Raw genomic sequence first — 24,704 nt, forward strand, 5'->3', positions numbered from 1 at the left:
CCATCTCTAAAAATATCTTAAGTAAAATGTATGGGATCAAAATCATTAATATTCAGGATGCTTATTTAACAGGCATTGTCAGATCATTGATGGTAGGAAAAGATCTACATGTGGTAAACGATTTTCTCCCATTATCACACATTTAAAAAACACACATATTTTAGAAAGTTCTAAACAGCTGATAGCCATCAAAGTGAATGAGGATTTTAAAGTTTCTCAGTAGCATTTCATGCTGCTACAAATTAAGCCTGCATATTTATTTATCCCACTTCTGGATTTCCTTGTAGGTACTTAATAGATTTCCACAAACAAGCCAAATTATAGATTATGTCCTCTGCAGTGCGTCCCACTGCCAAATCAGGTGCCAATAAAGGATACAAGTCCAGTGAAATTTTTTAAAATGACTGTTGGCTTACCTGAACGGTCATTCTCTGGGCACTGCGGGAGAGTCCAAGCATGGGTTAAATAGATATAGATTTGAAATGCTAACACCTATTGCTCAATGATACAACACCAAAGAAAAACATGCTGGTTACTAAAGATATACCTCACTGAAATCAAATCATGGCACATCAGATTACAATTTAAGCTCGCATGTGACTTGAAAACAACAGGAATAATATTTTCAAAACAGAGTCATCTAAATATCTAAAATATCTCATTTGTCATCCCCGCAAAGGACTAACAAAACTAGTATTCTACTTCCCTGCTGCTGCATTCACTTCTACTACCCAGCCATAAGCTCTGAGCACTGCTTTAATTAATTGCAATATAATATTGTTAAAGAAAATATGTACTGGAGTTCCAAGTGTGGCCCAGAATTCATACTTTCAAGTGATACTACCACATTTGTTTTCCATTTATAGCCCAATTTTAACCTTAGCTACAAGATATCTTACCTATATGTTTCGAACAGAGTACAATTATTTCCAGGTGTTAATTCCAGCAACAGCCCTGAACAAACACTGTGGCAATCATTTTTCCCAATTCAACCCACTGATTTTCTACAAAGGCAATTTGGCCAGCAAAGCAAAGTTTATGGAATACAGTAATATTCATAAGTAACTCATGAAAATATTTTTAAACAATTAAACCATCAGCAAACCATAATGGTGCTTAAAATCTTGTGACTCTTTTGAATGTTCAATATTTCTGTATGAATATGACCTAAAATATATTGTTGTCCACACAATTCCTAAAAATAGAGAAGACAATGAAATAAATGAGTCAAAAACATTATGAGTTATTTTATTTATTGAGCAAAATGTTCTAAAGCTACATATTTGTGTGGGGCAAAAGTATGCTAGTCTTTGCTTTGGGTAACTGTTCCCCTTGGGCAGCCCCAGGGTGCATTAACAGAGGCATAGTATCAAGATCAGGTGAAGTGTTAATACCACTTTATAATGCCCTGACAAGACCAAACTTGGAATATTGTATCTGGCTTTGGTTGTCACGATATAAAAAAGATGTTGGGACTCTAGAAGAAGTGCAGAGAAGAGCAACAGGGCTGATTGTGGACTGGAGGCTAAAACTATGAAAAATGTTTGCTGGAATTGGGAATGTCTAATGTCTTAATGAAAAGAAGGACCAGGGGTGACATGATAGTAGTCTTCCAATATCTCAGGGGCTGCCCCAAAGAAGAGGGAGTCATGCTATTCTCCAAAGCACCTGAAGGCAGGACAAGAAGCAATGGATGGAAAGTAATTAAAGAGAGAAGCAACCTGAAAGTAAGAAGAAATTTTATGACAGTAAGAACAATTAATCACTTGCCTCCAGAATTTGTGGGTGCTCCAGCATTGGAAGTTTTTAAGAGACTGGACAGCCATTTAACTGAAATGATGTAGGATGTCCTGCTTAAGCAGAGGATTGGACTAGAAGACCTCCAAGGCCCTTTCCAACTTTATTATTCTGTTAAGTCATAGTTACAACTAAGAGTTTTTGATAATTGTTGATCAGTCCTGCATATCAACTTGGAAGATTATTTACTTATTTACATAAATACATACATGAATACATATCCCACCTTTATTATCTTTACAAATAACTCAGGGTGGTGACATATCCAACACACCTTGCTCCTGTTTTCCCCACAACAACAATTTTAGCCGTTACTTACAGAACCGTTTTAACTGAGGGATGTTTCATTTATTTAATTGGGTTCTCTTTGTTTAGTTTTAGGGCAGATCACACTTTAAGTCATATTTATGAACATTCAAAAGGGTTTACGAACTTCTGAGCATCATTGTACCATCATTTCCTCAAGGAAAGATATGAAGAAAAGATCAGTGTTAACTGATCCTGTTAATAAGCATTCCTTCCATGCTTTTAGGTTAAAGAAAACAATTAGAGTCAGAATGAAAGATACAAAGAATTCTAGGTCACCTTCTGGTCAATTAAGGAAAAATGAAAAGGTAGCACCCATGATGTAAATTGTACGTAAAAGAATCTGGTAGTATCTGGAAAAATGAAACAACAACACAGCCTAAAGTTGTGTACAGATTTTTCAATCTATTGAAAGAGCCTTTTTTCCTTTCCAGAGTGCTGCTTTGCAGGTATTTATTCACAACTCACTTTGTTCTGCAGCCTCACATTAATGAATACAAGATAATATCCACTGTATTTATGGTCTATCATGGGCTATAGACTGGTATAATTGCACAAATGGAAATAATTTTGAAGGTTTTATGTACGTCATTTGTGGAGATTGCGGAGCAATATTTTGCAGCTGCAATTCTGGGATAAATCATACATACCATTGAAACTTTGGGTGTAGTGCTGGTTGTGAGGGAAGCTGTTATATTCATGTCCGTGCCCCAATCTAGTGCAGGTTTAAATTATCCTTCTGTTCACAAGTATCAAACCATGATCAAGGTGGAGAAACTACAGTACAAGACCATCACAAATTTTCTGCTTACAAACGCTTTCTCCCTGCTCCAAGTCAAAATCCCTCTCCAAATGTTGTCAAGCTAGTTCTACAACTTGGAAAACTTTCTCACAAGTATGGATTACAACACTAATAAACTGGAAAAGGCGTTAATTCAGTTGCATGTGGAAATCATGTTCAATTTTTGATCAAAATGTCAATGTCCTATTAAGGGCAAAGCCATGTCACATACCAGATATCTAAACAAGACTTTCACCATGTCAAGAAGAATAAAAAAATCTAATGCAGATTGCGTAGAATCAGACTTGTCTTTTAGAGGTTTTGTCTGTCTGTCTCTCTCTCTCGATAGGTCCTGTAGATAAGGCATTTAATATCTGTATTAATCAAACATTACAGCCATACTACCCTGAAAGAGCCCAATTTCTTCTAGTCTAGGAAGTTAAGCAGCAGGGTAAGCACCTGGATGGGAGACCACTCGGGAAAACTGTATGCTATAGATCCGTGATGGCAAACCTATGGCATGCATGCCACAGGCGGCACGTGGAATCATCTGTTAGGCACGCGAGGCGTTGCCCTGTCAGCTCCAGTGACTTCGACCTTCATTTTCGGCCATTTTTTGCCCTCTGGAGGCTTCAGGTAAGACTTCTGAGGGCCTCCGGGGGCAGGGGAGGCCATGGTGGCGCACTGGTTAAATGCAGCACTGCAGGCTACTGCTAGATCAGCAGTTCAGCGGTTCAAATCTCACCGGCTCAGGGTTGACTCAGCCTTCCATCCTTCCGAGGTGGGTAAAATGAGGACCCAGATTGTTGGGGGCAATATGCTGACTCTCTGTAAACCGCTTAGAGAGGGCTGAAAGCCCTATGAAGCGGTATATAAGTCTACTGCTATTGCTATTGCTATTTTCGCCCTCCCCAGGCTCCTAGAAAGCCTCCGGAGCCTGAGGACAACGAAAAACAGGAGGTCACAGACGTAAAAATATGGGTGTGAGCACGCCTGCGCACAACCCCCCTGCACTCCCCCTGCTTCTGGCACACCATGGGAAAAAGGTTAGCCATCACTGCTATAGGTTGAGCGAGACAGTTTGGTATAGTGGTTAAAGGCACCAGGCTAGAAACAGGGAGATTATGACTTCTAGTCCTGCCTTCTTGGGCACATAGTCAGCTAAGTGACCTTGGGCCAGTCACTTTGTCTCAGCCCTAGGAAGAAAGCAACAGCAACAATTTCCAAAAATCCTTGCCTGCAAAGACTTGTCTCTGAGAATCAAGACATGAATGAATGATGAAAGAAAAAATTAACCGAACATGGAAAGGCTCCGAGATGCAGTATTTATATCCGGACTCCAAGCCTTGCTATCAAGATAGTTATGAATATATTATGAATGTAATAAATAAAGTATCTTCTGGCAAAATGCCAAACCTTCCGTTCGAACATTTTCGGCAAATCGAAAACTAATCAGGTAAAACATACAGACCTTGTGGTTTCAAATCAGCAATCACACAACCGTTTCACAAATCATGACCAGGATATCCCATTGTGGTACACCACTCTCTCTTAGTGTTACCACTGAATTAAAGTTTGTGCTATAGATAACAATCGCAATTTTAAGCCTATCCCTTCATCCCTAATCATGCTAAATATTAAAGTTATATCACTTCTATAATTACTTTACATACCAACCATATTCACTGGTGTTATTACTGTTGATATTATCTAAACATTTAAATGCTTGGAAACCCTACTATTCTATACAACGAAAGCAAGCAGGCATACAATCTGTCTTATTGCACAACCATAAGATCACATATAAACGTACACAAAGCACAGTGATTTATGAGTATTTCCACGATAATCAGAACAGAAGCCTTGGGCATTAATTAAATAGAATTGTCTGTTCCCGTCATCTTCCTGGAAAAGACCTACTTTTTAAGATATTATCAGATTTGGCTATTATGCCATTAGATTGAGATTAAAACTCATTTTTTTTTAAGGTAATACCCTGCCTACATGCCTACAGTTGCACTGTGATACTCAACTGCTTTGAAACTCATCCAATTTGGTACTCAACATATTTTGACACTAAATTTTTGTCCCTGTACACATTGTATGTGTGGTGCTCAATGCACAAACCAGAACCTGTTGTCGGCTGCCTTCTGACTCACTATATAATACATAAATTTCTTTGGTACTCATCATTTTTGGTACTCACCGTGCCACCCAGAACCAATTAATGATGTGTACGAAGGTGCCACTGTATTTATACAAAGTTCACCTTCAGAACAGAGTTTGCAGAGGAAGGGACATAGAGATTTTTCAGATTGCCTGAGTAATTTGAACTTTGCTGCTGGACATACATTTCTCATTTTGAAACCGAGCATGATGTTTTGAGATCCTGCACTTGTGCTAAATTGAACTAAAATAGCTGACTCTGTCAAAGAAAGCAAATTTACTCTAGTAGAGAATTATTTGTCTATGTGCCCAAACTCAACCAAGTTTAACGTGGGATTAGCTCCAATTAAAACATTTTTCACATTAGACATACTTTGAGTGACTTAAGAATTTTTTTTGGGGGGGGGATGTATAATTATTGCCTGTGAGTTAAAATCTCTTTGAGATTGAGGGAAATATATTTAATTATTGAGCCACTGATATTTTATTAGAAACATTATTGGATGCACATACTTCCTTTTGTGCTTAAGAATCATTTAAGAAATAATTTAATGATTACTACAGTGATAGTAATTTCAGTGTAGTTGAACGTGCACAAAGAAAGACTCTCAATTTTGAGTCAGACTTTTAAACTCATTTAATCCATTCATTGTGGTTGCTAAAATCAATTCCATTCAGTTATAGTTCCTGTGGGACAATTTTGCCATTGCATGAAGGAACAACTCCTTCTACTAAAGATGAGAACCACACAGCTATCTTCTAAAACATAGCTTGTGCATTTTAGGTATTATTTTCTCAAAAAGAAACAGAAATACTAATTCAGAATTCAAACCTCAGAGAACAGAACATTTGCCAACGTTAAGCAAGAACACCAAACAGTTAGGCAAGTATTAGATACAGCACAAGTTGCCACAATTCATCAAGAAACTTGGAAATTACTATTGGAAATGATAATGAACAAAGACTAATATTTCAAATACCTGTTGTAGTCATTTTATGCAATCTAATAAAACTGTTCTTATGAGGTGAAGGTTCAGTGAAATACATACTGCTCAATACTTTAAATTGAAGGGTGTTTTTTTAGTATTTATTATTTATTTATATCCTGTGCATGCTTAATTCTCTTCTGCCATATTTTCATCATACACTAAATAAATAAATGTTTTTTGTAAATAACTTAAGGTAGCAAGTGTATCCAATCCTCTTTCCATCTCATTTTCCCCACAACCCTGAGAGATTATTTGGGCTGAGAGGGAGTGACTGACCAAAGTCACCAAGCCAGCATTTATGTCTAAGACATGACTAGAACTCTCCATCACCTGGTGATTGGCCTAAAGCCCCCCCTCCCAGTTGTCTTTCATGCCTAAGGTGGGACTAGAACTCATCATCTTCTGGTTTTTAGCCTTAATCATTAGACCAAACTAGGTGCAACTCTGAGTCAAGCTCAACTCTTGGTGACTTTAGAAATATATTCACGTATGCTTAACAATATGGAAAAGACTTTCCATTGCCTTTTTCTGGGAATTTAAAACTGTTTCAGTCTACCCTATAACCTTAGAATTCCCTGTTAGTCTCCTACTTAAATAGAGGTGGTCCTCAACTTACAGTTTGTTTAGTGACCACAATTCTATTGACTCCTACTTATGACGGTTGCAGTATCCTGGGGGTCATGTGGTCCTCTCTTGCAACGGTCTAACAAGCGAAGTTAATGGGGAAGCCAGATTCACTTATCAACTGTGTTACTAATTTAACAACTGCAGTGACTCACTTAACAAATGTGGCAAGAAAAGTCGTAAAATGGGGCAAAACTCACTTAACAACTGTCTCACATAAGAACAGGACTTTGGGGCCCAATTGTGGTCATAAGTGGAGGATTATCTGTACTTATTTATCAAATCTGTACTACAGATAGTCCACAACTTATCATTACAATGGGGCCCAAAATTTCCATTGCTAAACAAAACAATTAACTGAGTTTTGCCTCATTTTGCAAGCTTGCTTGCCACAATTAAGAGAATGACTGCAGTTGTTAAGTTAGTAACACGATTGTTAAGTGAATCTGCTTCCCCACTGACTCTGCTTGTTAGAGGGCCGTAAAAGGGGATCACGTGACCCTCCTGAACGCTACACTGATCATTGACCATGGGGATGCTGCAAACAGTCCTTAGATGTGAAAAATAGTCATTAGTTACTTTTTTTGGCGCTGTTGTAACTTCAAATCGTCACTAAAAGAACAGTTGTTAAGGTGAGGACTACCTGTATAGCATCCAAACAATTTTTGCTTCTGGTAGCAATCTCTATTTCTTGATCTCAGCAGTAGTGTTTATTTTCCCTATAAAGCCTCACAATATATATATCTTACAATAGGTCTTATAAATCATTACTTTATATGCTGGTATGTTATGAATTATCACCATGTTTGTTAAATGGAAAAAACTATGAGGGAGGGAGGGTGGGTGGGAGAGTGGTATTTAGTGAAAAATATCCAACTGCAAATTTAAAATATGAATTCATTCTTTTCAAGAGAATAGTTAGCAATCATCTTAAAAACATTTTGCCTAGAAATTCTGTCCTGAATGATGACCTGGAACTGTCCACCAATATTGTTTCTGCTTCGTTCCAGGAAAAATCTTAAAACACAGATATCTAGATAAAGTAAATATATTTTTATCTTTCAGATTCAGCTCCTGAAATTTACGTTTTTCCTGCCTGGATGTACAGAAGGCTAAGCCTTGGTGCAGGCGGCAAAGGACCTTCCTTTCAAGTTATGTTGGCATTAGCCTTCGTTCTTCACCTCCAACACAAAATAAAAGGAAATTACAGTGTGTAGCCTATAGTCATTTAACTACACTGTAGCACAAGGGGAAACACTATCAGCCTCCTTCCTAGGCGATTGAAAGGAAAAAAGATAATAAATATGGTCGAGAGATCTTCTAGAGGCATCTCCTGCTGAGCTTATATTATATTCTGCTGCTGTGTATACAATAATCTGAAAGTATTTCTCAGTATCATTTAACCCATTTCACACTCTCTAAAAAGTGGCATACCTAGATGAAAAAGATGGCTGGAAAATGCGAAAGATTGGAGAAACTATACTTCCTTTCTCCCAAGCCAAATACTATGGCAAATATATAGAAATGAAGTAAGACTATTCATTAAATAGGTAACAACTGTTCTAGAGTACAAGTAGCCCTTAACTTTCTATGGCAATTGGGATCGGAATTTCCATCACTAAGTGATGCAATCATAATAAAGTGGCAGTTCCTGCAGTCCCAACTGCCACTGTTAACAAATCCCACTGTTGTCAGGTGAGGCAACTTCCTGCCAGTTTACCATAACCAGTGATCAATGGCAGAGCCAACAGAAAACTGCAAGTCCCAGGATGGCAGATAGGTAATTGGCTGCTGCTGGCTGGGGCAATGAGTGATGAGATATGCAGGGGAGGTGCCATTAGAGTACAAGGGCACAGCACAAGTTGGAAAGGTGTGGAAGGTGAACCCAGAGGGGCTGGAGGAGGGCAGCTGGTAGGGAAGACTTATCCCAGCAACTTGTTGTGACTTTCCTTGATGGTTTCCCCATCTATTTTCTGGAGAAGCCAGTAGGGAAGATTGCAAATGGAGATCACATGATCATGGGGCACTGCAACTGGTCATAAATGTGAATAGGCTGCCAAGGGCCCAGTTTTTGATCACACTTGTTTGGGGTGGGAGAGGATAGCTAGGACAACTAGAACGCAGGACTGGTAATAACCACCATTTGACAGTGCTGTCGTAACTTTGAATGGTTGCTAAATCAATGGCCATGGGTTAAAGAGTACCTGAACCTAGCTGTTCTTAGCAAGAATTCTTCATCTTTTAAGATGGTAACCGCATCAAAAAGACCCCAATATTGCTGGCTACCTTTCCTCCTTCAGTATTAGTCCTGGTGAGTAGCACCTGCCACTGGCTGAGAAGTAGCAGTTGTTAACACCACCACATAAAAGTACACTGTCCAATTTTATCCATTTCTCCAGGCACAACGTGTAGCTTTGACTGGTTATTCAGGATTTTAAAAAATGAAAGTCTTCGCCAGACTTTACCTACCAAATTAGACGCCTAAGGCAGAAGTTGAAAGCAAGGAAACAACACAATTTCCCCATCCTTTAATCTGTAAAGGAGAGAGGTCAGAGTGCCACCACTTGTTAGATGCCTGGGAACAACAATTCATGGTCTATTAAGCATCTTTTAACTTGCTTCCTTGTATTTCTGAGTATACTGGAGCATAAAAGGATCCTAAAACTTCATTCCACATGCTTTCAAAATCAGGCTTATAAACAAGAAAAAAGAAACCATACATATGCAGAGCACAAATCTACAAGGCTATTGATAGGGGAAATGACAGAAGAATTTGAAGACCTCAATAGCATTGTTTCACAAGTTCCATCTACTGTAAATATTTCCATGTCGCTGCTGCTATGCAATAATTAAGTGCCACTGAATTAATTCTGTATTTAGCTTACATTCACCTAACTGTATCATCTCAGCTACATATGGATTATATAATATCAACATGCCAACCAAAAAATAGGCTATGCTTAAAGTCCTAGCACCCAATCACTCTTCAAAGGACTTAATTATAGCAACATGAATTTGGAAGGAAATTATGATTAAGCTTGTTTTAAAGTTCAGGATGAATTACAAATATTAATCTAAAATGACTCTTTCTAGAAGAAAAATGACTTTTCACTAATTTTACCATTAACCAGAACCATTACTTTTACTGAATGGAAACCACAAGCATTATTCCAATGAATAAAAATGACCTCAACTTGCATCACTGTATTAAAAGTCCATTATACAAACATTAATAAAGTCAGGTTAGAGAAAAATTATACATAAATTTGGTTACAATTTTTTAAACACTTCAATGTTTCCACGTATCTTACAATATTTATGTATTTTCCCCCAAAAGTCAATGCTACAGAAAATTTATTTACTTAGACAGCCACTCAGCTTACCTGCATGTTAACTCCAGGTAGGTCACAAACACAACACAAAGGAACATCTACATCCCTATTAATATCACATAAGAGAATATTTGTAGCGAAGGATGAATTGCAGGGTCCTTGATGCGGTCATTTCAAGAAAAAGACCAAGCTCAGAAAGCACCAAGGACCCTACCATAATACAGGCAGTTCCCAACTTACAACCACAATTTGGGACCAGAATTTATGTTATTAAGCAAGGCAATTGTTAAGTAAGTTGCCCTTGATTTTATGACCTTTTCTGTGCCACACTTGTTAAGCGAACCACTGCAGATGTTAAGTGAATTGTGTGGTTGTTAAATGAATCCAGCTTCTCCCATTGACTACAAATGGTGATCACATGAGCCAGGACAATGCAACTGTCGTAAATATGTGCCAGTTGCCAAGTGCTCAAATTTAGATCACGTGACCAAGGGGATGCTGCATTTGACTAAAAATTGCTCTGTGCATGCACAGAACTATTCCAGCAGAAGACACCAGAGAACTGGTTTGTGGATATGTCAGGCCTGGATCACGGCTGGTTCTGTGACCCAGGCCTGAATTCCACTACCGGTTCGACTGAACCGGACCGAATTGGCAGCAACCCACCTCTGGTTGAAGACTACTTGAACCATAACTATTCCTCCTTACACCAACATTCAATTTGAAGGTTAGAAGCCAGCCAGATATCTGACACAATAGGAGAATACTTTGAAAAATCTGTTTAATCAGCAGCATCACAGCACCCAAAATGCAATTTATTGGTACTTCTTTATTTGTGGAAAATTACCTTAAACATTCCTTCTTTTTGTCTTTTTATAACTTGACTACTCCCAAAAATCATACAATTACGATATATAGGGCTGTTTAAAGATCATCCCTTTTAGATAGAACGCAGATAAGATCAACGTAGGTGGAGGCTGCTGGGCTACATTTTTATACTGAACAAATGATAATACATAGTTTCAAGACACTGACTTTCATTGCAAAACCAACGTAAATATATACGGTAGCAAAGAACCAGAAAATGCATATCAAACTTTTATTTTATTTCTTAGTAGACTGCAACTTCTTGTTTATTGAAGATAAGATTCCTGTGGTTGCAAAATAATGTAGTTTGTGTGGGATTGACTGGATTAATGAAAAAAAAGAAAAATATTGTTTTAGCTGTATATTTTGATCCTGGCAATACACCAATTCAGATAAAGGGCGGAATCTACGTTGTTTCGCTTTGTGGGCCATCGCTTCTCATCTCAAATGGGGGGGAAAAAAGTTGCCAAAGAAACATTTACAAAGTGAAGGATTCTTCAGGGAGCACCAGACCCGTTTGTCCAATTTGATCTGATGGCCCATATAACTTTCTCTATTTGAGTGCCCACCAAGTAAGCAAGGGCCTCACTTACCAACCGCTCATTCAGTAACCATTTATAGTTGCGATGGTGCTGAAGGAGTGGCACTTCAATCAATCTTCGAAGTTCTGGCTGTCAGAGTACTCCCGTGGTCACGTGATTATAATCTGGGTGCTTGTAATTGGCTCACACGTATGACAGATCAAGTGTCTCGCAGTTACATGATCATCATTGCCACTTTCCCTGCTAGCTTCCCCAGAAGCAAAGTCATTGGGAAAGAAGGCAGACGAAGTCAGCAGCTCTGATAAATCCTCCTAGCCTATACACATACACACACACACCCCTTCTAGGCTTATGTTGCACCATCTAAACTGTGATCTTTCTTTACAGGTAGTCCTCGATTTACAACAGTTCATTTAGAGACCATTCGAAATTACAATGGCAAAGTGTTATTCAGAGTTAACAATCTTTCCAGCGTCCCCATGATCACATGATCAAAATTCAGATATTTGGCAACTGGTTCATATTTATGACCGTTGCTATGTCTCAGAGTCATGTGATCCCCTTTTGTGACATTCTGACAAAGCCAGATTTACTTAACAACCAGATTACCATCAACTGCAATGATTAACGTAACAAATGAGGAAAGAGAGGTCGTAAAATCAGAGAAAATTAACTTAACAAATGTCCTCACTTTGCAACAGAAATTTTGGGCTCAATTGAGGTTGTAAGTCAAGGATTATCTGTATTTATGTGTGGCCTGTAGAGGCCTTCTAAACCCTCTCCCAGCCTCCTTCATGGCCTCTCCTGCCTACCTCCTGCAGCATCCCCACACCCCTTTCCTTTCCTTCCAACATTTCCTGCACGTCGTAGGATTACAATGGCAACAGGGACGGTTAATACTAAGTGGTGTAGTTGTGCTTTCTGACTGCAATGCCTAACGACAGCAATCCTAATGACAACTGCTGTCATACCCCGAGGACTACCTTTGTCAGATTATGATCATGCTGTTTGGGGAGGACAAATCTTTTGTTCTAACGTCCTTGGACAACATCTGGTTGGAGAAACCTGGGCTAATGCCCTCAGTTAGATTTGGGGACAATCACATTCAGAGTCTCCTGTTTTAATAAATCCCCCTCACAGAGCCATTATGAGCAAATATTTGTTGAATTTTGCCCCATTTTATAACCTTTTTTTGCCATAGCTGTTAAGTGAATCATTGCACTTGTTAAATGAGTAACAGTTATTAAGTGAATCTGGCTTCCACATTGACTTTGCTAGTCAGAAGGTTGTAAAAGGGATCACATGAACCTGGGACACTGCAACCATCATAAATATGAGTCAGTTGCCAAGCATCTGAATTTTGATCACATGACAATGGGGATACTGTAATGATTGTAAGTGTGAAAATGGTGGTAAATCACGTTTCTCAGTGATGTTATAACTTAGAATGGTTGCAAAACGAACTGTTGTAAACCAAGGATTACATGTATAACACAAGTTTAAAAAACAGCAAAGAAATAAGGTCCCCAATGATTATTCTGTAGCCCCTTATTTCCCGAGGACACTAAAAGTGTTTCCTCAGCCACCCATTTTCTAAGATCAGACGGAGGTAGAGACTTGTATAGGTCTCACTCTGCTATATTGAAAAAAGAAAAAAAGCCGTTCCCTTTCCAAACTGCAACATAAGTGAAAATTCTGCAAGAATTTCCTATGCAGTTGGCATCTTGCCCACCTAAGGGCATGGGCATTCCCAACTTAACGTGCAAGTGCATTTCACCACGAGCACCAGAAAGGGTGTTGTAATTTAACCTAACCTCCCAACCACAGCATCCTAGGTCAAGAGAAGGCCCTTCAAGCTGAGGCATGCAGTGATGGCAGCTGGCTCAAATTTTGTAGGAGTGGGGGGGTACAAGAGAAGATGGTCGTTCCAGTTCCAGAGTAACAGCTAAATTTTATTATGGTTTTCTACTAAACCAGGCCAGGAAAAAAAACCCCATTTTTCATGGGCTGGCATATTACTGTACTAAGAAAGAACTACAACCCAGCTCAAAACCTGTTATACTCATGTGAAAACAAACTCTGACAAAGAAAATGGGATTTGAATAGACTAGAGAAAAAAAGGAGGATCTTGAGAAGCCAAATATCTGTTTGTTTACCAAAATATCTCAAATTCTGGACCCCAACCAAGGCAAGGGTTCTGTCCTTTGAGTTTTGATTCCTTGTCACCTTACAGACACATAGTTTTCTTGGCAAATTGTGGAAAAGGTTAGGCACTGTCTTCTTTTTTTTTTTTTTTTAACTTCCCAGTTTAGCAAAGAGGCTTGTGATTTCCCACTGAAATTTAACTAAGCCCAAAGGTGCTTAGCTTCCAAACTCATCAACTTCAGCCATGTAGTGACACTAGCAGTGGTCTCCAGAGTTATTTATTTATATTTCATATTTACTGTAATGCAAATACAATCATAGTTAATCAAACAAAAGCTAATGTCCCATCTTGTAAACCTGTAAACGTGTAACTGTCTTGTAAACCTGTGGGCATATATGGAAAGATACAAAATAAAGAAACTAAGCATAAGAATAGTGCTCGTTCTCTCTCTCTCTCTCTCTCTCTCTCTCTCTCTCTCACACACACACACACACACACACACACACACACACAAAATGAAATCAAATTATATGCAGTATCAGAAACTGAAAGATGACTTCTTCTCTAATTCCTTAATAACTTTACAATTAAATTCTCATCAACAGTTGAGAGTTTTGTCTAAGTTGGTTTTGGTGTCTTTTTAAAAATGTAAAACCAATAGTGATCTATGGCACTCACCCCAATTTATTAACTATAGTTTAGAAATCAGGAGCAAACTCTCTAATTTTAATTAATGAAAGCTGTCATTTTCTAATCAAGTATCAATTAAAAGAGAATTGTAGTTAATAATCATATTTAGGACAAATGTTAACTAACCTTTTTTTCAGGAACAGCATTTTTGAGAGAGGGGAGAGAACTTGGCTTGTTCCATTTCACTCATAGGTTAAAAAAGGTTAAACAATATTATCAATCTGAGCCACTGGTATACAAAAACTTAATCTGCAAAATTATAACTATTGTGTATTCCTATTTCTCAGAAAATATCCTACTATGCATATAGCCAATAATTTCTCAAGTTTGTTAACTTACCATTTTTACCACTGTTACACCTGGAATTATATACTAAATGCAATAACTCTTCACCATATATGTTTTATATATTGGCAATCAGATTTCCACATATAAGTACCCCTGTTGTAATATAGATTTTTAAAATATTGGAATCTCAAAACATTCCTTGCATATGGAAGGACTGAGAGAAGGAACCACAACTATTTTAAAAAATTAAATTCCAGTAAGCTATAGAGAAATTTAAACCTGCAGCAAAAAGTATTTTTTTCCATTATTTACACTATCAGCAGATATGGTAATTAAAAGGAAAAATCACAGAATTAAAGAGCAGAGAAATAAAAAATAAAATGTAGAATTCCAATCCCCTGCAGGATGCTCCAGCCTTCACCAGAATATTACTGGCTCTTAACCTGTACAATCCCAGATCAAACAAGTACAGAACTGGAACAGGCATACATCACACTAAGCACAGCTCCAAACTCAGTAAATACTTCTCTTGTATAAAAGAAAAAAAAACATCTTTAGCATCGAGATTATTTTAATTTTTTTTCAGGTAACTGCACATTTACATCGGGATTTTTTTCATCTCTTTATTTTTTTCCCCAAGGCCCCTCTCTTCTCATAATATATCTACACGCTAAATCAATTGCAATACATTTCATATTTTAAAGGTTTAGGACAGTCCTTATTTCTAAAGTTTTGCTCCATCAACCCTCTGAAGTCCTAATCCAAGCCTTCCATCTGTTTAAGGGGGAGAAAAAAAACATTTAAAAAAGCCTGTGCAGGTTTCCCACCAGAGGGAGGCTGCAAGGCACCTTCTATTTATTTTGGGATGAGATCTTAAAACAGCATGCGCATGGACCCGTTCTGTTTTGCTGTCTTTTTTGGATGTCAAGTGCCCCCCTCCGTTCTTCAATGACAGATTCGGCATGTACCCTAAACAAAATGTCTCCATTCCCAATCCCCATTTTGAAGGGATCCTTAAAAACCGCCTCTCCCACCAAAACCCCAAACATCCCACACGCTTGAGCGTCCTCACATGCGCGCACGCACACACACACACACACACAAATCATGGCAAGATTTCAAAAGTCATCCTAATAAGCTCAATGAAGGTCTGGTCTGCCCCGCCACAGCCTGGGGTTTAAAGCCCAGGCTTGGCCAAGCACGAGCAAGGCGGCAAGCCAGCTTACCAGAGTTGTACTTCAGCCTACAAAGGAGTTGAGACAAACACAAGGCGGAAAAAGCATGTTAATTATTTTTTTCTCCCAAAGAGCTGTGTTTAATTAATTCATCTGTTAGGGATGCAAGACATTATTTTCCAACCCCCAAACGGGATGGAGAGGCATGTATACCACCCCCCACCCCCAAACAGTCCTCTGCTGCTTCACCCCCAACCAACCAACCAACCCCTTACACGAAACCCAACCCAACGCAACGCAAACCCAACCAGGGTGATAGTGGCTTGGTCACGGTTTACGAGAAACCCAACTTCTCACCTTTATCCTGAGAGCAAGACAGGATTTCTTCTTCTTTGGGGTTAGTCACCTGGGTGATAATGGACGGGTTGTCCATGGAAACTGAGTGCGCTTTTTCCCCCCTTTTCACCTGGCTTATTTTTTCTTTTTTCTTTTTTTCCCTCCCAGAGGCAGCTTTGGTGGGCACTTTTTTAATTCAAGCTTTCCTTTTAGGAAGCCGAGAGGCGGATTTATAAATGGGGCGAGGGTGGGGGGGAGGGGAGGAGGGAGAGGGGAAAAAACCACTCCCCCAAAAAGGAGCCCAACCAAGCCGCCACCCCCCTCCCAAAAAGGGGGCCAGGGATAGGAGGAGGGGTGTGAGAGGGTGGAGTAGCAGGACTCTCTCTCTCACACACACACACACAGGTCTCTCTTCGAGGGCGGGGGGGGGGAGGAGTCAAAAAAACACACACCCCTCCCCGCAGGGAAAAAAATGAAATAAAAGAGGGGGAGGGGTCTCCAAAAGTGGCGCCCCCTCCCTCCCCGAGGCTAATGGAGCGGCTAAAGGCGCAAGAGAAGAGTTGACAGGGCAGGCCGGCGGAGCATCTCCCCTCCGTCTCCCGAGGCCCAGCAGAGCCGCCCCCCACACACACACACCCGTCACGGCTGGCTTCGGACCGCGGCGGGTCTTGGGGAAAGGCGGGCGACCCCCAGGCAGCCCCCGGGCGCGCTCATGGCACCGTAAGGCGGCTTGGATGGCCGGGAGGAGGAGGAGGAGGAAGCGGCCCCCTCACGTGCCGCCCCCCATTACCTCATCCCGCCCCCGCCGGCTCTTTCCCCCCTTGCGCTGAGGAGCGCCCGAGGGCGGCCGCCTCCGTCGCCGCTGCGCCACAGCCGCCCTCAGCGCCCCCGATGCTCCGCCCGCGGCCCCGGCCAGGAGGAAGGGAACGGCAAGGACCCCGCCGCCTCAGCCGCCTCAGGCATCACCAGGGAGGCGGGAAGCCGCGCGAGGCGCCTGCTCACTCGGCCACCTCACAGCAGCCAGCCGGCCCCGGCGGACCCGTAAACAACGGGGCGGGGCCTCTCTTCCTCCGCCGCCTGTCAATCCAAGCGAGGGCGGGGCTTCTCCGCCTTCGCCGCCCGTCCATCCGGAGGGAGAGGGCGGGGCCTGTCCGCCTCGCCCTGTCAGAGAACGGGGAAGGGGAGCGCGCGGACTGTCTGTCTGTCTATCTCCCGCCCCCCCTCCGTTCCCCGCGGTCAATCCAGCCGAGGGCGGGGCTTCTCCGCCGCCCTTCGTCAATCCGAAGGGAGGGAGAGGGCGGGGCCTGTGCGCTTCGCCCTGTCAGAGAGCAGGGAGGGAAAGCGCGCGGACTGTCTATCTATTTATCTATCTCCCCCCCCCCCCCGCCGTCAAATCCAGCCGAGCGAGGGCATTCTTCGCCGCGGACCTCTCCATCCAATGGGAGAAGCGAAGCAAAGGGAGGGAGGGAGGGAGGGATTTTTTCCCGCCGCCGGCTGTCAATCCCCGAGGCTGGAAGGAGGGCGCTGAATAAGGGGAGGAGTTTCTCTCCCACCCATCCCCAAGGAAGGTTCTCTGCAGAGGGGGCGGGCTTTCCCCTGCCGCGGCCTTCCAATCCGGTTGAGTGGGCGGAATGAGGGGGCGGGGTCTCGCTGGCAACGGTGGAGGCGGAGCCGTCAAAAGGAGCGATTTTCGGTTAATGACAGTGGCAAGAAAGGTTGTAAAATGGGGCAAAATTCCCTTTAACAAATGTTTCACGACCACAGCAATTTTGGGGCTCCGTTGTGGTTGTAAGAAGGGGTTGTTTCTCTTTAGCTAGCTTGTGGGAAGACACAGTCCTCAACTTACAACATGGTCCTCATTTAGTGACTGAAGTAAAAACAACACTGAAAAAAGTGACAGGACTGTTTTTCATACAATAGTTGCAGCATTCTCATAGTCATGGGATTGAAATTCAGCCATTCGGCAACTGGCATGGATTCATGATGGTTACAATGTTCCAGGGTTGCACGTAATCCCCTTCTGACAAGCAAAATCAAGAGGGAAGTCAAATTCACTCAACCTTGTCACTAACTTAACAACTGCAGTGGTTTACTTAACAATTGCAGCAAGAAAGGTTGTAAAATGAGTCATTTAACAACTGTCTCACTTAGCAACAGAAATTATGGGTTCGGTTGTGGTCATAAGTCAAGGACCCCCTGCAGCCCTGTTCAGGTACAGAACGGGGAGTCGTAAGGACATGATCCACAGCCCCTCCATAACCTCACAAACGTAGGACCAGAAATACAGGTAGTCCTCAACTTACAACCATTCATGGAGTGACCATTTGAAATGACAACAGCACTGGGGGAAAAATGACTGAGGGTGGAAACTAATCCAGGAGAGAAGCAACTTAGAACTGAGGAGAAATTTCATGACAGTGAGAACAATTAATCAGTGGAACAGAAATTGCCTCGAGAAGTTGTAGATGCCCCAACACTGGAAGTCTTTAAGAAGATGCTGGATAGTCATTTGTCTGAAACAGTATAGAGTTACCTGCCTAGGCAGGGGGTTGGACTAGAAGACCTCCAAGGCCCCTTCCGACTCTGCTATTCTATTCTATTGATTATCAATTTTTACACGACCGTAGCAACATCCTTGTAGTCAGGTGATCAAAATTCATCCTCTTGGCAACTGGCATGTGCTTGCCGTGTCCTGGGGTCATGTGACCCCCTTTGCGAACTTCTGACAAGCAAAGTCAACAGGGGAGGCAGATTCACTTAACAACCATGTTGCTAATTTAACAACTGCAATGATTCACTTATCAAATGCAGCAAGAAAGGTCGTAAAATGGGGCAAAATGTAACAACGGTCTTGCACACCAACAGAAGCATTCCCTGTATGGAAGCAAAAGTTGGATTTTAAAGAAGCAAGGCCAGTCAAGTATTGTCACCTTTGAACTGTAGCAAAAGTAGCACGAATAGTTAAGAAAACAAACGGATGGGTCATTGAGCAAATAAACCTAGAGTTCTCAATTCGAGGCACACATGACCTGGGTCAAATTATCCTAGTTTGGACACAGGATGTGAACATCTAACTCTCTGGAAAACACCGTAATGCTGGAAAAGATGGAAGGAAAAAGAAGAAGGGGACAACCAGCAAAAACCACTTAATCGTCCAGCTCACTCGAAAAATCCACAATGATGGAATAGAATAGAATAGATTTGAATAGAATAGAACATAGAATATAATAGAATGTAGAATAGAATAGAATAGTGAATAGAATAGAATAGAAATAAAAATGAACAGAACAGAACCGAATATAAAACATAATAGAATAGAGAATAGAATAGAATAATGAATAGAAAGTGAATAGAATAGAAGAATAGAATAGAATAGAACATAGAACATAATAGAATAGAGAATAGAATAGAGAATAGAATAATAGAGTAGAATAGAACATAGAACATAATAGAATAGAGAATAGAATAGAATAATGAATAGAAAGTGAATAGAATAGAGAATAGAATATAACATAGAACATAATAGAATAGAGAATACAGTAGAATAGAATAATGAATAGAAAGTGAATAGAATAGAGAAGAGAAGAGAACATAGAACATAATAGAAGAGAGAATAGAATAGAATAATGAATAGAAAGTGAATAGAATAGAGAAGAGAATAGAGAATAGAATAGAACATAGAACATAATAGAATAGAGAATACAGTAGAATAGAATAATGAACAGAAAGTGAATAGAATAGAGAAGAGAATAGGACATAGAACATAATAGAATAGAGAATAGAATAGAATAATGAATAGAATAGAAAAGAGAAGAGAACATGGAACATAATAGAATAGAGAATAGAATAGAAAGTGAATAGAATAAAGAATAGAATAATAGAATAGAATAGAACATAGAACATAATAGAATAGAGAATAGAATAGAGAATAGAATAATAGAATAGAATAGAATATAAAACATAATAGAATAGAGAATAGAATAGAATAATGAATAGAAAGTGAATAGAATAGAGAATAGAATAATAGAATAGAATAGAACATAGAACATAATAGAATAGAGAATACAGTAGAATAGAATAATGAATAGAAAGTGAATAGAATAGAGAAGAGAATAGGACATAGAACATAATAGAATAGAGAATAGAATAGAATAATGAATAGAAAGTGAATAGAATAGAGAATAGAATAGAACATAGAACATAATAGAATAGAGAATACAGTAGAATAGAATAATGAATAGAAAGTGAATAGAATAGAGAAGAGAATAGGACATAGAACATAATAGAATAGAGAATAGAATAGAATAATGAATAGAATAGAATAATAGAATAGAACATAATAGAATAGGGAATAGAATAGAATAATGAATAGAATAGAGAATAGAATGGAACATAGAACATAATAGAATAGAGAATAGAATAATGAATAGAAAGTGAGTAGAACAGAACATAGAACTTAATAGAATAGAGAATAGAATAGAATAATGAAAAGGAGGGAGAACAGAATAGAATAGAATTCTTTATTCGCCAAGTGTGATTGGACACACAAGGAATTTGTCTTTGGTGCAGATGCTCTCAGTGGACATAAAAAAGACAAGATACATTCGTCAAGAATCATAAGGTACAACACAATGCAATTATTCCCTTCAGAGGGAGGGGGGGAGTACAAATATGGAATTAAAATGTCTGGTTCAAAGGACTAGAGATCAGAAACTCAACCAGCTACATCCAATTGGAGAATGCAGTCTGTAGCCCAGATAGGGCCTCAATTCTATCTGCTGCCAGATTTTAGAAAGGAGGGTCGGTGGTGATTAGAAGCAGGATGCCTTTTGTTTTTCCAAGACAGAGCCACAAAACATTATTCTGTTGCCTCTCTCTACAAATACATTAAAGGGGATATGTTTAGAAAACACGGAGCAAAAGGCAGTTGTGACTCTTGTTTGTTTAGAGTGGGTTTTATCCTCCAATGAACCCATAACAGCGAAAAAGCTGGTTTTCAAAACAGCTGGTTTTTGCAGCTTTCCAAACTTTCCCCAATCCTGGTTTAACTGTTGGGAAGCTGGTTTTGGCAGCGCGCTTCAACTTGCTCCAGGGGAGATTTGTACCTGCAGAGCTTTGCACAGTTGTGTACAGAAAAACACCCAGTTGCAAGGGTGTGGCAAGACGAGGGATGCTTTTTGCACCTAGGGGGGAAAAAAATTCGGTCCACAACGCTTGGCCACTGCTTCCATACAAACCATGTCAAAATTCATGACATAGGTACTTTAACAGAGTTGGAAGGGGTCCTTGTAGGTCATCTAGTCCAACCCCCCGGCCAAGCAGCAGACTCTACGCCAGTGGTCTCCAATCTTGGCAACTTTTAAGACCTGTGGACTTCAACTCCCAGAGTTCCTCAGCCAGCTTTGCTGGCTGAGGAACTCTGGGAGTTGAAGTCCACAAGTCTTAAAAGTTGCCAAGGTTGGAGACCACTGCCCTACACCGTTTCTGACAGATGGCAGTCCAGTCTCTTCTTGAAAGCTTCCAGGGATGAAGCTCCCACAACTTCTGAAGGCAACTTTCTGTTCCATGCGTTGATTGTTCTCACTGTCAGAAAGTTCCTCCTTATTTCCAGGTTGAATCTCTCCCCTTGTTCAGTTTCCATCCATTATTCCTCGTCTGGCCTTTGGGTGCTTTGGAAAATATCTTGACCACCTCTCTCTCTGTGGCAGCCCGTCAAATATTGGAAGTCTGCTATCCTGTCTCCCCTAGTCCTTCTCTTCACTAGACTATAGCAATAGCAATAGCAGTTAGACTTATATACCGCTTCATAGGGTTTTCAGCCCTCTCTAAGCGGTTTACAGAGTCAGCATATCGTCCCCAATAACAATCCGGGTCCTCATTTCACCCACCTCGGAAGGATGGAAGGCCGAGTCAACCCTGAGCCGGTGAGATTTGAACAGACGAACTGCAGAACTGCAGTCAGCTGTAGTAGCCTGCAGTGCTGCATTTAACCACTGCGCCACCTCGGCTCTGCGCCACCTCGACTATCCATGCCCAATTCCTGCAACCGTTCCCCCTATGTTTTAGCCCCCATGTCCCCTCATCATCCTGGTTGCTCTTCTCTGCGTTTTTTTTCCTAGAGCCTCAACATCTTTTTTATAGTCCTCGGATTATGACTGTAAGGGAGCCCAAAATTTCTGTTGCTAAGCGAGACAGTTGTTACGTGAATTTGCTCACATTCCATGACCTTTCTTGCTAAAAAAATTGTAAAGTGAATTGCTGCAGTTTCTAAGTTAGTAACACGGTTGGTAAGTCAATCTGACTTCCCCAGCAACTTTGGTTCTCAGAAAGTTGTAAAAAAGTGGATCATGTGACACACACACACACACACGGGACAGTACAACCGTCATAAATATGAGTCATTGGCCAAGCATCTTAATTTGGATCGTGTGACCATGCAATGGTCATAAGTGTGAAAAATAAGTCATATCATTCACTATCACAAGTGCCGTTGTAACTTCAGGAGGTAACTAAATGACTATTTGTATGGGTTTGTCCTCCTCTTACAACTGTTACATTTAGCAACTGTTCAAGGTTACAAAAAGGATTCAAAATCCAGCCCATTCCACACCCCAACGAAGAAGAAATTTTCTAACAGTGAGACTAATTAATCGGTGCAACGGCTTGCTTTTGAGAAATTGTGAGTGTGCCAACACCGGAGGCCTTTACCAAGAGACTGTCTGGGATGGTATAGTGAACCTTTTAAGCCTTGGGTGCAAAAGCATGTGTAATGGTGCTGCCTTGCTCGCTCGCGTGCCCACTCTCATAATTTGCCTGCCCACACCATGCCCATGTGATACACACATACATAAGGTGACCAGATTTTCAGATTGGTAAAGAGGGACACCATTGATGGAGGGGGGGGGGCTTGATTAAAAAATTTATATTTTGTCAAAGATTATATGACCCCAGGACACTGAAACCATCATAAATACGAATCTGTTGCCAAACATCAAAATTTTGATCACGTGACCATGAGGATGCTGCAACGGTCGCTAAGTGTGAAAAATGGTCATCAGTCACTTTTTTCAATGCCATTGTAACTTTGGTCACTAAATGAACTGTTTGAAAGCTAAGGCTAGCTTCCATTATAATGCCTTATGCTAGCTTACATTTTCAAGAGAGAGAAGCTAAACTCCTTGTTAGAATTGAAATAGAAATGAATAGAGTAGAATAGAGTAGAGTAGAATAGAATAGAATAGAATAGTTTATTAGCCAAGTGTGATTGGACACACAAAGGAATTTGTCTTTGGTGAATATGCTCTCAGTGTACATAAAGAAAAATAAAATAGAATACATTCATCAAGAATCAGAAGCTACAACATTTAGTGATAGTCTCTCTCTCTCTCTCTCTCTCTCTCTCACACACACACACACACACACACACACACACACACACACCGGGACACTGCAACCCTCAGAATTTTGATCATGTGACCATGGGGATGCTGCAATGGTTTTAAGTGTGAAAAAGAGTTCACATCACTTTTTTCAGTGTTGTAACTTCAAACAGTCACTAAATGAACTGTTGTAAGTCAAGGACACACACACTCTCCTCCTCTGGATTCACTGGGCCGTTTATAAATTACCCCTCCTGTGCACACCTTCAGCCTCTCTTCTCTCTCTCTCTCTCTCTCTCTCTCTCTCTCTCTCTCTCTCTCTCTCTCTCTCTCTCTCTCACTCACTCACACACACACACACACACACACACACACACTCCTCCTCTGGATTCACTGGGCCGTTTATAAATCCCCCCCCCCGTGCAAACACGCTGAAATCGGGACGTCTGGTCACCTTACACATACACCACTGCCCCATGCATGCATGCACAGCTTTTCTTGGAGCCTGGGGAGGGCGAAATCAGCCTTCCCTGACTCCCCTCCCCCCCCCGAGGCCATTTCCCGACTTCTGGTGGGCCTGGTAGGTCTGTTTTTCCCCCTCGCCAGGCTCCAGAGGCTCTCTAGGAGCCTGGGAAGAGGTAAAAACAGCCCCACATGGAAACTGGAAGTTTGGGGAGGGACTTCCAGGTTTCCCGTTGTGCCGTTTTTCTCCCTCTGGGGGCTTCAGGGGGCTTTCCTGAAGCTCCTGGAAGGCAAAAAATGGCGCAAACTGGAAGTCCATTCCCGAACCTTCAGGGAAGCTTCTAGAGGGCGAAAAACGGCCAGAAATCAAAGCCAAAAATCAGGGAGCTGGCAGGGCAACACCTCGTGTGCCCTCAGAAATGGCTCCATGTGCCACCTGTGGCACGCATACCATAGGTTCGCCATCACGGGTCTAGGGTCTCTTGCTTGAGCAGTGGCTGGACTAGAAGACCTCCAAGGTCCTTTCCAACTCTGTTATTCTGTTATTATTCTGTTATCACATTTCTAGGCTGCATCAGCAGAGGGACTAGGCTTCCTCACAGCAAAAGATGATGGGGTTGGAGCCCCCAAAATTAAAGGGGAGAATGAAGATATAGAAGATAAAGATAAGACAATAGATGAATTTAATAATGGAGCAAATGTGGGTGAAAATGGAAAGGGAATGTGGAAAAGGGAATTCGATGAATTGGACTCCAGATTCCAGGACACAGAAGAGAAAAAAATACTAATGATGATAGAGAAATTTTTTCAGAAGCAAGCTTGAC

General features: G+C 40.9%; 1 protein-coding gene across 2 annotated transcripts in view; it reads right to left on the reverse strand.

Moving 5' to 3' along the window:
* CTDSPL (CTD small phosphatase like) overlaps positions 1 to 16,778 on the reverse strand; it is a 66,327-nt gene extending 49,549 nt beyond the window's left edge. Inside the window, exon 1 of one of the 2 annotated variants that reach the window (XM_087712426.1) lies at positions 16,061 to 16,778. In XM_087712426.1, the coding sequence (XP_087568552.1) occupies positions 16,061 to 16,136 (76 nt within the window). In that variant the 5' untranslated portion in view covers positions 16,137 to 16,778. The remainder of the gene's footprint in view (positions 1 to 16,060) is intronic. The other variant, XM_087712425.1, reaches the window with a different exon arrangement.
* Between the last annotated feature and the right edge of the window lie 7,926 nt (positions 16,779 to 24,704).

This window comes from Thamnophis sirtalis, unplaced genomic scaffold (assembly GCF_051295495.1).
Source record: "Thamnophis sirtalis isolate CommonGarterSnake01/CBP01778 unplaced genomic scaffold, rThaSir2_p1.2 scaffold_4, whole genome shotgun sequence".
In the NCBI taxonomy this organism is placed as follows: Eukaryota; Metazoa; Chordata; class Lepidosauria; order Squamata; family Natricidae; genus Thamnophis; species Thamnophis sirtalis.